Here is a 13,689-nt window from a genome sequence, read left to right as displayed (position 1 = left end):
AGAGAGAGATACAAAAAGTATTATATTTTTAAATGCAAACTGCTTCCGTTTATTGGCTAAATATGTATCAGCTTTTGAACAAAACCTTTTTGGTTTGTGTTGCGCAACATGAAGTTGAAAACTTTCACTGCTGCTTGGCTCTGAGGCATATATGGATTTCATGACTTACTTTTTAAGGTCTTGAGCAGAGAAAGATTTGTCTTTGTCTATTTTACCATGGGTCTCTCAACCTGGGCTCCTGGCCAGGGTGTGCAGGGGGAGAAGAAGGGAGGAAGACAGGGAAAGAGAGTCATGGAGTGAGTTGGTGAGGGGGGGGATGGGCGGGGCAGGGGGTTGAGGAGGGGAGTAATGGAATGTAGTGGTTTGGAAAGACAAGCTAATTGAAACCAGGTTTGAGGCAGAGCAGGGGGGAGAGCTGAGACTTTGCACGTTTGGGGAAAAGAAAAAGAGGCATTTCTGAAACCCTAAAGTCAGGGGATTATTTTCTTTCCCATAATATATTTAAAGCCTAAAATGGCATCATTTCAGCTGTGGTTTAAAGTAGAATCACTGCATGTAGTGCTGCCTATATTTTATGTGAAGTGGGTGTATAAGTTGAGAAACAGGAGTCAGAAAGATCCTTTGTTTAATCTCACTTGGAAGTCAAATTTCATTGTGCTGTTGCGTGTCCTCTGCAGCTCCCTCCTGCCACACCCAAAAGTCACTTTAGAGGAGTGTTAGTGAGAGCTGATTTTTGCCCTGCTCTGCGTAGTCTTTTCTACAACGTGCACTTAACTCACACTGGGTGACTCACAGCTGTACATGTGTGGCATTTCTCAAATTGCTCTAGTCAAGGTGATTGATTATAACACAGGCTGCTTAAAGGGCCAAACGTAGTGATTGTTATTTAATCGGCATTATGTTTAGCGTTTTTAGCTTTACTTGGTGATAATATGGTGTGAATAACCAAACTAAACATGATATTTCAGGTGTAGAGTTTTGCTTCAAGAGAGGGTGTGGACCTTAAACATAATAAATTTGAAGCATGATTTATATTTCAGCTGCTCAAACATTCAGAGCTGCTCCTAACCGCCCCAAAGCTGAAATGCTCGTCAGTTAACAGGGCCTCATCTTGGCCTGGGGTGGATACTGTTTGTCTAAATACTTGCTCTGTCTACCAGTGCAGCAGTACAGAGGGTACATTATTTTGTCACCTAGCAATGTAGGTCACTTGGAATTCCAAAAAGCACACCTTGAAATTTTAAAGCTTCATTGATCACATTTTTCTTTTTCTTTCACTCCGATGTTGCGGCTCCTCTCACCCATGTGACAACCAGCGTCGTTAGTAGGAAGAACTGGAAGAAGAGCATGCCGCATGACAGTTTGGAGCCTTGACAGTGTTGAGATGCTTATCGCAATTCTCTGCCAGCGCAACTGCGTATTCTCGCAGTGTTGACTGACAGCACAGGCCCGAGGAATGGTGTTACTCATATGTTCCAGTATAAAATGCAAGGAAACTGGTCTCTGGCATGCTTCCTCTGCTATTTCCTCATGGGTTTGTTGCGCGGGTGGTTGAAGAGGTGGGGCGGGGGGTGTTCAGTAAGCTGAAAGAAAGCGTGGTGGTTTCAAACAAACTATAGCGTATCCTTTTCACACTTGGCTTTCATTACGAAACCAAGCATTCCGGATGACTCCGTAGATGCACACCCTGGATATTGGTTGGATAAAACAATGCAAAATGTATAGAGTGAGAAGATTTTCAATGAGCAACATTTTTCTTCCCTAAAGTTGCAAATAAAAATTTAACCATAGTGTGCAATTTCAGAACGTCTTTCTAGGCAATCCACCCAGCAGCCACGCCCTTCTCACTCACCCACTGCTGGAATGTTTCAGTGTGTACTCAGTATTCTCTGTGGAGCGCCTATCATTAGCTTGCTTTGTTTTTGAGAAACAGTTATTTTAAATTTGCGATGAAATAGTCACAATAAGTCACAAATAATTCTGTGGCAACCACGCACCTGCGTGCAATTCAGACCATTTCACTGCAGATTTTAGCAATGTGGGACCTTCCCAAGCATGGAGCTCAAAAAGGGCGTGAATCATTTCTGTCTGATAAAGCAAGAACTCGCACCAGTACTCCTCCAAACATCTCGTATATAAAAAATATCAAAAGCCATCTGTTACTAAGCACTACTTGGAGATACATGCCCTAAATGTCAGGGCAACCATGCTTGGAATGTAAACTGAGAAATACATTCAACATGGTTTTTCTTTATCTGGCACAAGATATTCGAGGATGGAACTCTCGTGTGGTCTAAATAGAAGTGTGAATTGAAAGTACAATCCTGATGCTCTGTTTATGCTTCAGGTTCTTACAGCAAAGGAAGTCTCACATCTATATATACATTCTGCTGCTATGGTTGCCACCTAACTCCTACTCATAACCTTGTCCCCTGTTCCGTTAATGGACTTGTATTTGTTCTCATTCAAGCAGCAGCTGAATATATTGCCATGTTAAACTAAGCGTGGCAATTTTTTGGCGTGACCTGTTTAATGTGTCAGTAAGCCTCTTGTGATGTTCTTTTTATATGGCTGATCTGTTCAAACTTGGCGCTTATCTTTGGTCTAACTTGTTATGCCAGTTCAAAATTTACATCCTAGCTGCTTGATAGTCATGCCACTGAAACTATTGTTGGGCATCAGCCCAGGATCACTTCTCATTTAATAGCAGAACAGATCTTAAAAAATAGTTTGAATAAGCTTTTTTTTTTTTTCCAAATCAAATCAAGTTTTTTGTCTATAGCACAGTGTTACATATACAATCTCAAAGGCAGTTCTTGGTGTAATAATAGGAATGCAAAAAATAGGAATGCAAAGGAACAGGATCTCTAAAAAAAACCTGTAAGAACCCTCGAGAGAGGAAATTAAAACTGAGGTCTTAAATGTCTTGGTGTGTAATAGAGAACAAGCAGTTATGACAGAACTGTGCAGAGCTTAAAACGTATGTGAAAATCAAGGCAAAGCTGAAGTATGCTTCAAATGCAACCCCTCATTTCTGATTTTTTAAGAGCAAGAGAGGAGGATTTTAAGAGTTTCTTCAATTTTTCCATTTGGTGCATGACTCCTGCCAAAGTCACAATGGCTTAATCAGAAGCAGGCCAAGTTAGCGTCAGTGGGCAGGCTTTAGTCTTATGTTGGACTTGTGGTTTGCTTCAGGGCTATGTGGACTATGGAGTGCAGAAAACAACCAATTATTTTGACTCTCGTTCCTTTTATACACGTCACACGTGCACGTCCTATCTGCTTTTGTGAAGGAACATTGAAGGCCAGATACTGCTGTCTTCTTTGGTATTTCTTCGCTTTTGCTGTGTCTAAATACAATGCAGCAGGGGGGGAAAGAGAGTCTGTTTTATTTTGACAACAAGACTGATTAGGTCACTGGTCTTCTCTCCGTATCTGCCTTGCTGTACTGAGGTCTTTTTATCTGCTCATAATCAAATTTTATCAGAGCTCCACTCTGTGTGATACACTCTGAAATTGAGCCTTAATCATTGTCACATTGCTCCTCTTTTCTCATTACTAAATTGATTGGATTTGGCAATCAAATTGGTAGACGGATTAAAGCTGCTTTGATCAGTTTCCAGAATGTATTGACCTACTTAAGCACAAAGTACCGGTATGAAAGTTAACAGTCCAGGTTTGGAGGTATGTCTCTTTTTAAGTGATGGGGTGATGAGCTGGCTGCTGTTTACTGCGTCAGTGAAGCGCATGTTAAGCCAAAAGACACAAATGTAACCTCTCAATGCACATTTGACACACGTCTTAGGGTGCCATCACAGATGCACTGCTGACTTAACGTTGCATTTTTGCTTGTTTGAGTGGAACCTGGAGGTTGGGGGTGTGTGGTGGACTCATTGCAGGTGGGTGGGCACTCCAGCTGTGTGCGGGGTGGGCAGCACAAAATAAAGCTAGAGTTAGTGTCAGAAGGAGGACATTTCTTTGGAGTTAGTCACTGTAGGAGAGGTTGGGCTTTCTTCCAGCTGGCCTGAGGGCTCTATCAAGGAATGTGTGTGACTGGAGGCCTGGGTGGGGCTGTGCACTGTGCTACTCCCTCTGCAAGTAAAGCCGAGAGGCAAAGCGACACGATCTGTGTCGTGGACTGTGGTATGGTACTTCTGGGCACTGTGTGTTTTTATTTGCTTCCTTCACTGTTTGTTGACCACATTTTATCTTCCAGAAATACCTGCAGATGTGCTATGTGTGTGTGGTCTTACCAAGACACTGAGTAAAGAGGGTGGGGCAAACTGTCTCATATATTTTGATTTTGTTAAATCCGATATGCCTATTTCGTCATTTTCTATCATGACGTTGTAGCACAACACCTAAAAGCTTACACATATAACAACTTTATCACTAAGGCAAACACAGTGTCACATTTTCTTTAGTCTACCTTGTTGTATTCTGTGACATAACAGTCTGAATCAGTAACAGGGGCATGAGTATACACAGCTGCTGTGGTGCAAGTCTCACTTCACACATGTAATGCGAACCCATTACTGGCTGGTATTTTATCTCAGCTATGTATTCTATTGGTGCAACAGAAAGCAGGCCAAACTTTACTACGTTTTTTAAACTTTGCATCACTGTTAGGGGCTTTGTTACATTGCACAGGTATTAAAATCCGACTGTTCCATCTCACAAATATAGTAATGAGCAGTTTAGGTTATTGAACATAAAATGTTGGGAAGGGGGAAGTTAATGATGGGGTTGAAGAAGAATTTTCCTGAAGGGCATGTTCCCACTGGTGCTGCATGTCTCTGCGCACATCAAGTCTGGTTCTGTTTGTACTGAGACTGACAAAAAGAGGGCTTTGTTTCACAATAACACAATAATTGGCATAAGACCTGTAAGATGTTGGGCTAGTTACAGCACGTGTCTCACATTTTCAGCTTTGCCTTGATTTTCACAAACACAAGACTGACTTAGTGTAAAGAATGATGCTCAGAATTTAAATGATAGATTCAATTTAGGCAACAAACTTTGCTGCTATATTTGCTATTATTGCTTCGCATTTCTGCCTTTCTGTTGTGGTTTGATATTTTTACAGTCCTCCATGAAGCAGTGAAACTAAGGCAGATCAATGCATTAGCATTTTTAATGGTATACTTCCTCTCTGAATTCCTCTATAGCCAAATTTGCTTCATTTTTAATCAATTTCTAGCAAACCTACTTGTTGTAGTTTGGCTAGTTTGGAAACAAACAAGTGGTTAAATTTATTTAAAAAGACATATTTCCTTACCAGTGTCAACACTGCTTCCAGCTACTTGTTGGTTAATTATTAAAGCCTCTTAAGGTGATGATTGATCAGCATCAGTAGTCTACTACATTAGACTACTTTATAAACGTATCTAAAAAGAAGTAAAGGAATGAATACCTGTGATTAAGTCTAGTCATGAAAGTAAAAAGTGCAGGGGCTTTTTTGTAAATATTTTCTTATGCATAAGTATGGTAAGCTTGTAAGCTTCTAAAGTGAATCCCCACTTTTTCAGTTCTGCTTTTCCCATCTCTTAATGTGTAGGCTAACATTCTATAGCACAGCTAAATTTCATCACTTAATACTGAATCCTACCACAGCATTTGACTTTATCATTCATATGGAGATGCACCTCGTAACATAGCAGGGACTTCTATGTGGAAAAGACATGCATAGCTTTTTGTCATCTGTCAAGCATGTGACTGAAACTCAACTTTATATAGCAACATGGAATGTTATTGCAAAAGAGAGCAGCAAAGGTTTCTTTGCTGTCTTAGCAATACTTAATCTGTGTACAAATCATACTAATTGTGTTTTTTTTCTCAACAGAAGTCAAGAATACAAGAACAGAAGCAATAAACTGAAGCTCCTTGGCTTTGCTTGAGCAATCCAAGGTAAGTGAGTGCCCTTAAGTATATTGGAAACGATACAAAGAAAATCTATGATAGACTACATAAAAAAAGGAGAGAAAAAGAAAATCAATTTTCTTACTACCATCACTTTGCTCAAACACTAACTAGTCAGTGTTACCACAGAGCAGCATCTATTTTATGGTCAGACTGCAAACCACTTTTGGAATGTTTGCTGCAAAGCCTCCAACGTAACTGGAAGGTCATGCCGCCGTCATTCAGCTGTGAAAGGCCTGCCTTGTGGAAACCTGATACCTGGGTGCTTCTGCTCCATGTGTCTCCTTTTGGTATCCCGTCCCTCCTCCCAAAGTGACCACCTGCTTCACTCAAGTCCCTTTTCCCTTCTTGAGAAACGACCATGTCAAGAGCCCGCCAAAGATAATTTACTTCTTTTGTGTTTAGGGAAAAACTAGCAGTACTTTGACTGATTAGTGTTAAATCTGTAGGCCAATGATACTGTATAAATGATCCATATCCAGAAATGCTCTGTGGTTGCATTCGAGGTAACAGAAGCTTTTGTTTGTCTGGCTGGCTGCTCATATCCCCTTCTGGACAGACATACCAAGCCATAATAAAACATGACAGACAAGCCCGTTGATCTACCTTCGTATTTGGCATTGGATCAGCGGTACTCAGGCACGTTATAGAAATGAAAGAGAAAGAATACAGAGCTGAATGACTGTCATGTACTGTCAACTCCTGGAGTCCCAGACCATTTGCTATGATTTCAAGAACAAGGGCTCATTCATTTGGCATATGTTTATAATCATAAGGTCTTTTTGGGTTAATTGTTAATTTTCCTAATTTAGTTTATACTTAATTACACTACTTTCTAAGTTTATCTTAAAATAAGCAAAGAAATTAATAATTGTGATTAAGTTGAGTAATGACAGTAAAAAGTGCAGGGACTTTTTGCAAATATCCTCTTATGCATATCTCTGAACTTGTAAGCTTCTGAGGAGAACCCCCACTTTTTCAGTTCTGCTTGGATACCTTTCTTTAATGTTCTATAACATAGCTTGACAACAATCCCCCCCCAAAGTTGGGGGTTTATCCAAAAATGCATTTACCCCCCCCCCCCTTTTTAATTGTCTCACTTTAATTTTTTTTAACATCCTCTTTTCCTTATATCTCTTTCTGTGTGTTTCAAATTCCCCCTTGATTTCTGTTGCGTGCCTCAGCTTCCCCCCACAGCTTGCTGCCAGAAATATGTCAGAACGTTTAGGACACAATGGCCCAAATAGTTCAAACATGGTAAGCCTGTGTGCTAGGCCAAAATCAAAATATTTATCAAAACTATATGATTATGCTTGAAAATAAACCTTTGAGGGATAAAGGGATAGTTGTGTCCCACGATTATGCGTATGAATGTGGATGCATTCTTAACTTCTCACTCTGTTTTTATAAACCCAATAATATTTCTTATGCTTTTCCCTGTGAACATTTTTTCTGGACAATTATCTCATCTAGCAGTAATCTGTACAATGCCAATAAGACTAGCAAAAGAGAAAAACAAGATCATGTGAAAGGTTTGTCAGTTATTTGGGTCTGTTTTTATTGACTGGATTAGGACAGGATATATTCGGGCAAAATGAGCTGTGTTCGAGCCCATGGGGAAGACAAATTCCCTTTGATTTCTCCCAAATGCTGTGAGTGTGGGATCTGAAGGACACTTTAAAGATTTTGTAAATGGCTGCATCAGTTGGCCTGATTTGAATTTGCTCTACCCAAGATAATTAAATAAAGCTGTGTTTTTTGGTACTGTTTTTTTTTTACCCCTTCAGTTTTCACACATTTCAACTATAACTGATGCATATAATGTTGCAGCTTGAGGTCTTGATAGATTCGTGTTTCAAGGTACTATGAGGCCATGCGGAAAAGCACAATGTGATAGAAAGAAGGGAGGAGGACAGATGAAGCAACAAAGTGAAGATCAGGTTTTATATACCTGCAAGCGGCTGGAATCACCTTTGGAATGAGCATTATCCTATTCTCCGGCATAATCATGCTCAGTGGCTAAATGCTATTTTTTCAAAGAATTTTAATTTTACCTCAAAGCATTGCATGCTTTCTTCAGTATTCCCAACCATGCAGATCCAGTCTATTTATTGACTTGTGTTAATTTGCAGAGGGCTTGTTATGTGACCTAGGACTGGCATCAACAGACTACAAATAACTGAGACAATAGTTCATATCACACAGAACTGTATGCACCACCTAGATCTGCAGTCTTAATTTGGACATTGCAGGAAACACCAGAACTGTTTTCTTCTAACGATCTCATTTGTTTGAAACACTGCATTTTAGCTGCATGGCGGGAGTGGCATATGGCTGCTGAATAAGTGATGCATATTACAAAACCTCTTAAAACTGTTGCTTCTTTAGCTTCGTCTCAGGTTCCTCTTGTTTCCAGCAACTTGTTATCTTGCATAACAGAGAGGCAGTATCAGTGAATGAGGAAGGGATTCGTGGCCTATGTGGTAACTGTGTTCTTGACTGTGGTGTAAAATTATATTAATTTTTCTGCTAATATTATTATTTCTAGCACATTGACATTAACATTAAAATACATATATTTGTAAGGTCAGACAAGATTATCGGTCTTATTTTTTTTCCAAGTTATTATTCCTTAAATCTTTGTTTTTTATCATAATCACAATAAACATAGGAAACTAATCACCAAAGTGACTCATATCCTGTTTCATTCATCACAACTATGAATAGGCTTTTGCCATTTTCTGTTGGCCGATAGAACCTTTGTTAAATCCTCCTGAATGGTTACAGTAGGCATTTGTAGTGATTGTCTCACTGAAATGACTGTGGTACTAGAGCTTTGCTACTGTCTTGTGGTGCAACATCATTAATCAAAAAGTACTTCCAATAGTGTTGTCACCAATCACATTACATTCTCTCGAATTTAAAAAAAACAAACAACAACATAAAAATCCCTTTCTATTGGTAGAGACACATCATCGTGGAACAGCTTTGTATATTTCGAGGAGTGGGTGGTGGAGAGCTTGGTACTAACAAAACAATAGGTTCTGTGTTCCAAAAAGGAGAGTGGGTATTACCAGTCAGCATGTTTGTGGACACATGCCTAGTAATGTTGTCAACAAACTTTATCATTGATGTGATGATCTTTTTACATTGCAAACAGCGATAGTGACAGTTGTTGAAAAGCTAAGCATGAATTTCAGTTGGCCTAATTTAAAGTGATATAAATATGGTAAATTTGGTAATTATTTGAAGGTATAATGTATACCTTATGTACTCTGATGGCCTCACCCAACCTAATGTGTGCTACTACAGCGTAATGAGGTAGATCATTGTCATCAGCTTTGTAAAAACTTTCAGCTGTAGTGATAAAAAAATTAATAACAAATCTACGGTTAATTGCTGAAAAGGAATTCATAGCTCTTGTTATTGAACAGAACTACAAGCTTAATGTGGGATCCTATACAAGGGTGCAACTGTTTTCCTATTAGATTAGTGTTTGTGGTTGTACATCTGTATTAGAGTAGTAACTCTTTTAGGTGATTTATTTGTTACCATACATTTCTCCACCTTGGTGTGTTTTTGGTTTTTTTCTTTAAATAAAGTACCTGTGACCCTCACTTTTGTTTCTATTGATGTTTGAGTTGATCTGTACGCAGGGGATTTGGCTGTTTCCTCAGGGCAGGGAGTGGTCTGACTTCAACCAAGTTTCCAAAACGTAGTGCATCCTGGAGGGAAGGGAAGGCACTTATAGTTAGATAGGCTATATTGTCTGAAGGAGTTTTAACACCATCTAGTGTTCACTTTTGGGTCTTTTAACCCAGGCTCCTTACAAAGTGGGATGTGGATAGAATTTGTTCAAAGTCTGTCTTTTGTTTTTGCAGGAAAACAAAGAGAATTTGTGCTACAACGAGGCTTGAATTGAAGAAAACAAAAACAAGGTATTTTAGGAATTTAAGGTTTAAGACTAGTATTCCATATTTTATGCTGTAAAGAGTTTTTGCCAACTAACTATGATTTTTTTCTGTTGAACCTGCTATTTTTATGGCTATGTTTACAGATGGCTGACGAAGAGGAGACAAGGGAGGTACTCTTTCCAGATTGGGAAGGTGCTGACAAAACTGGCATGACCATTGAACAGACAAGTGGAGGACAGCTCTTTGTTAAGGAGGTGAAAGGAGAGTCACCAGCAGCACGGTCTGGAAAAGTATATGAAGGTAACAAATTCAGTTTTTGTTCAAATATGTAGCTTTCACCAAATGTTTAGTAAGATGTGCACGCTGACTTTTGCGCTTTTGTTTTTTTGTGCTGCTTCCACTTAAATCATAGGTGACCAAATTGTGGGTGCCACTATCTACTTTGAAAATATGAGTTCTGAAGAAACAGCAGAGCTACTAAAGACACTGAACAAACACAAGGTTGGACTGAAACTACAAAACAAAGGAGACAAATCCCCTTACTACTCACCGCTGAGCACACCATGTCGTTCACCAGTCAGCACCCTTACATGGGAAGGAAAGACCCGCTTTGGAGATTCCAGTCCAGATATCATTCTTGTAAGTTCTTTTTAAAAAACAAAAAAGGGGAAAAAGCCCCCCAAACAAACGAAAGAAAAACCAACTACATTATCACTCATATGTCTGCAGGAAAGCTAGTGGACTAAAACAGGGTGTGCTGTAACACTTGCATGTTTGTGTCATTCAATCAACAGAGTGGGGATGATGAAGATTATAAGCGAATATACACAAGAAAGATAAAACCAAGGCTGAAATCTGAAGACCTTGCAGAGGGAGTGGATGTTCGCACGGAGCGGCACAGCAGCACAAGCAGCGATGGCAGCACAATTACTACCATCACTCGTCGTATCACTACTTACACAGTAGATATGCCAAGTGGCATAAGTGAGCAACTTGAACTTTCAAGCCCAGACGTCAAAGGGCTAAGGCACGAATCTGGAGATGGATCTTCTCATATCAGAATCTCACATGGCAGCCCTTCAGGTAAAATGGGAGCAGAAGAAGGTGTTTTTGAGTCAGGCGACATAACTTACACTGGGCCAAATATCACTTCCACTGTGACACGCTGGGGCAATGGTGGGGTTCAAACTACAACGCATATAGGAGAGGAAAAAGAAAGAAGTGATCTTAGATTTAAGGTTCCTAGCTTTGGAGTAACAGGTAGTAAATGCCATGAAGGCACTGAAACTTCAAGAGGGAGTAGCGAGCAAGGAGATGAAAGTGTTCAGGATTCAGAAATGACTGTGACACTAAGAGACAACAAAAACACTGCCGGCAGCCATGTTACAGCTGGGTCAGGGGGTGCTGGGATAATTTCAACTGACGAAAACGGAGGGTCGGGTAGACTGTCTTTACCAGGAAAAGGAATGAAAATTTTGACTGCAACCACAGAGAAAACACAGATGGGAAGTTCAGACAGTACTTTAGATGAGAGGACAAAAGTTAAGATATCTGGAATTACAATCAGTCCCCTGCAGACGAAAGGATCAGGTAGTACTGACATTCCACATATCAGAATAGGAGGGTCGACAGATACTAGTGCAAATTTGAAAGATGGCAGGATAGAAAAATCAACAATAACATTAGATAATGTTACCTCGGGACTTTCTTCAAAAAAATCTGAACTGGACATCAAAGGAGCCGGTGTTCAGATCAAGGGCCCCAGAGCCAACACTGAAGGGTCAGTTTTGAGTGTAAGACATTCAGAGTCTGAAAGTGACATCGGAAGTGCTGAAATCAACTCTAATATTCAAATCAAACTCCCAACAACTGATAGCAAATACAAAATGGATGTTAATGTTCCATCCATATCTGGGCTGAATAAGGTTGAGGGAAAAGGTGATTTAACTGGTGAGAGAAAAACAGCAGGACTGAAATTTGACATTAAAGGTTCAAATACAGACACTGAGAGGAAAGAGGGAACAAACGCTCATGTACAAATTCCTGAAGCTGACATTAAAGCAATAAAACCTTCTATTGACAGTAAGGATGTAAAAATTAAAGGACCCAGTGTTGATATTAAAAGAACACAAGTAAATGTCACAGTGCCTGCTGCAGAATTTGGAGTTCCAAAAGCAGAGCGTCTAGATGTTGATCTAAAACTTTCCAAATCCAAAACTGACACCAAAATACCTAAAGTTGAAAATAAAGCAGGGATAAAAGGGGAGATAAAAACACACGAGATTGATGTCAAAGGTCTAGAGATAAACCTTCCCAGGACTGGTATTGATGTTAAAGCACCTGATTTTGATATTACAGGACCGCAAGTGGACACAGAAGACCTTGATGTGAATCTCAAAGGATCAAAAATAGAACCTCCATCATTGTCGGGAACTAAACTGAAAGATTTGGATATGAGTGTGAAAGGTCCCAAAATGAAGGGAAATGTTGATGTTCCAAACCTTGAGAGGGATATAAAAACTCCAAAAATGAAGATTGAAGGAAAAGAAATTGACAGTGAAGGCCAAACCAGTGGACTTATTATGTCCAATATTAAAATGCCATCTCTTTGCATAAAAGGTCCAAAGCCTGAAGGTCAGGATGTGAATATTAACCTTTCCAAGACTGAAATTAATGTTAAAGCACCTGAAGTCGATGTATCATCATCACGGGGACCCAAATTGGAGGAGTTCAACAACACTGTAAAAGGGCCAAAACTCAAGGGAGATGTTACTGTATCAGCTCCAAAGATTGAGGGAGACCTACAAGCTCCAAAAGTGGACATTGAAGGAAGATATGTTAATATTGAGGGCCATAAAGGAGGACTTAAAATGCCCAAAGTTGAGATGTCATCCTTTGGTGTGAAAGGTCCAAAGGTTGAAGGTCCAGATGTTGATGTAAACCTTCCTAAAGGTGATATTGAAATGAAAGCACCCAACATTGATATTAAAGGAGCGGACATTGATGTTGAGGGTCCGAGTGGAAAGATCAAAGGACCACAATTCAAGATGTCAGGTATATCCGGGCCCAAAGTTTCCATGCCTGATGTGGATTTCAATCTGAAAGGCCCCAAAGTTGAAGGTGAGGTGGATATTCCAAAGATTGAAGGAAAAGTGAAAGCACCAGGACCAGGAGTTGACATTGAGGGACCGAAAGTTGACATTGAAGGTCCAAAAGGTGGATTTGAAATGCCCAAAATTAAAATGCCAACATTTGGCTTTAAAGGTCCAAAGGTGGAGGGTCCAGATGTTGACATAAAACTTCCCAAAGCTGATGTGAATATCAAAGCACCTGAAGTTGATATTAGAGGACCAGAAATCGAAGGCTCTGATGCCAAACTCAAAGGACCCAAATTCAAACTGCCATCACTGTCAGGACCCAGCCTACCAGACTTTGACATTAATTTGAAAGGGCCCAAACTCAAGGGAGATGTTGATGTGTCCGCTCCAAAGATTGAGAGAGACATAAAGGCACCCAAGGTGGACATTGAGGGACCAGATGTTGACATTGAGGGCCACAAAGGAGGACTTAAAATGCCCAAATTCAAAATGCCAGGCTTTGGTATGAAGGGTCCAAAAGTTGAAGGTCCAGATGTTGATGTCAGCCTTCCTAAAGGGGAAATTGACATCAAAGCCCCCGAAGTTGACATTAAAGGAGCTGACATTGATGTGGAGGGTCCGAGTGGAAAGATCAAAGGACCAAAATTCAAGATGTCAGGTATGTCCGGGCCTAAAATTTCAATGCCTGATGTGGATTTCAATCTGAAAGGCCCCAAAGTTGAAGGTGAGGTGGATGTTCCAAAGATTGAAGGAAAAGT

The 13,689-nt window shown here is 40.0% G+C and overlaps 1 protein-coding gene across 7 annotated transcripts in view; it reads left to right on the top strand.

Moving 5' to 3' along the window:
- Positions 1 to 13,689, top strand: part of ahnak (AHNAK nucleoprotein) — a 35,661-nt gene that overhangs the window by 1,413 nt on the left and 20,559 nt on the right. For 2 of the 7 annotated variants that reach the window (XM_014334800.2, XM_014334793.1), the window contains exons 2-6: positions 5,843 to 5,907; positions 9,801 to 9,857; positions 9,977 to 10,133; positions 10,246 to 10,472; positions 10,628 to 13,675. In XM_014334800.2, the coding sequence (XP_014190286.1) occupies positions 9,977 to 10,133; positions 10,246 to 10,472; positions 10,628 to 13,675 (3,432 nt within the window). In that variant the 5' untranslated portion in view covers positions 5,843 to 5,907; positions 9,801 to 9,857. The remainder of the gene's footprint in view (positions 1 to 5,842; positions 5,908 to 9,800; positions 9,858 to 9,976; positions 10,134 to 10,245; positions 10,473 to 10,627; positions 13,676 to 13,689) is intronic. The other 5 variants (XM_042221613.1, XM_042221610.1, XM_014334785.1 and 2 more) reach the window with 5 other exon arrangements.

The sequence above is a fragment of the Haplochromis burtoni genome, unplaced genomic scaffold (assembly GCF_018398535.1).
Source record: "Haplochromis burtoni strain Fernald_Lab_line unplaced genomic scaffold, NCSU_Asbu1 Contig_4, whole genome shotgun sequence".
NCBI classification, from domain to species: domain Eukaryota; kingdom Metazoa; phylum Chordata; class Actinopteri; order Cichliformes; family Cichlidae; genus Haplochromis; species Haplochromis burtoni.
This window is presented reverse-complemented; position numbering and strand designations above follow the sequence as displayed.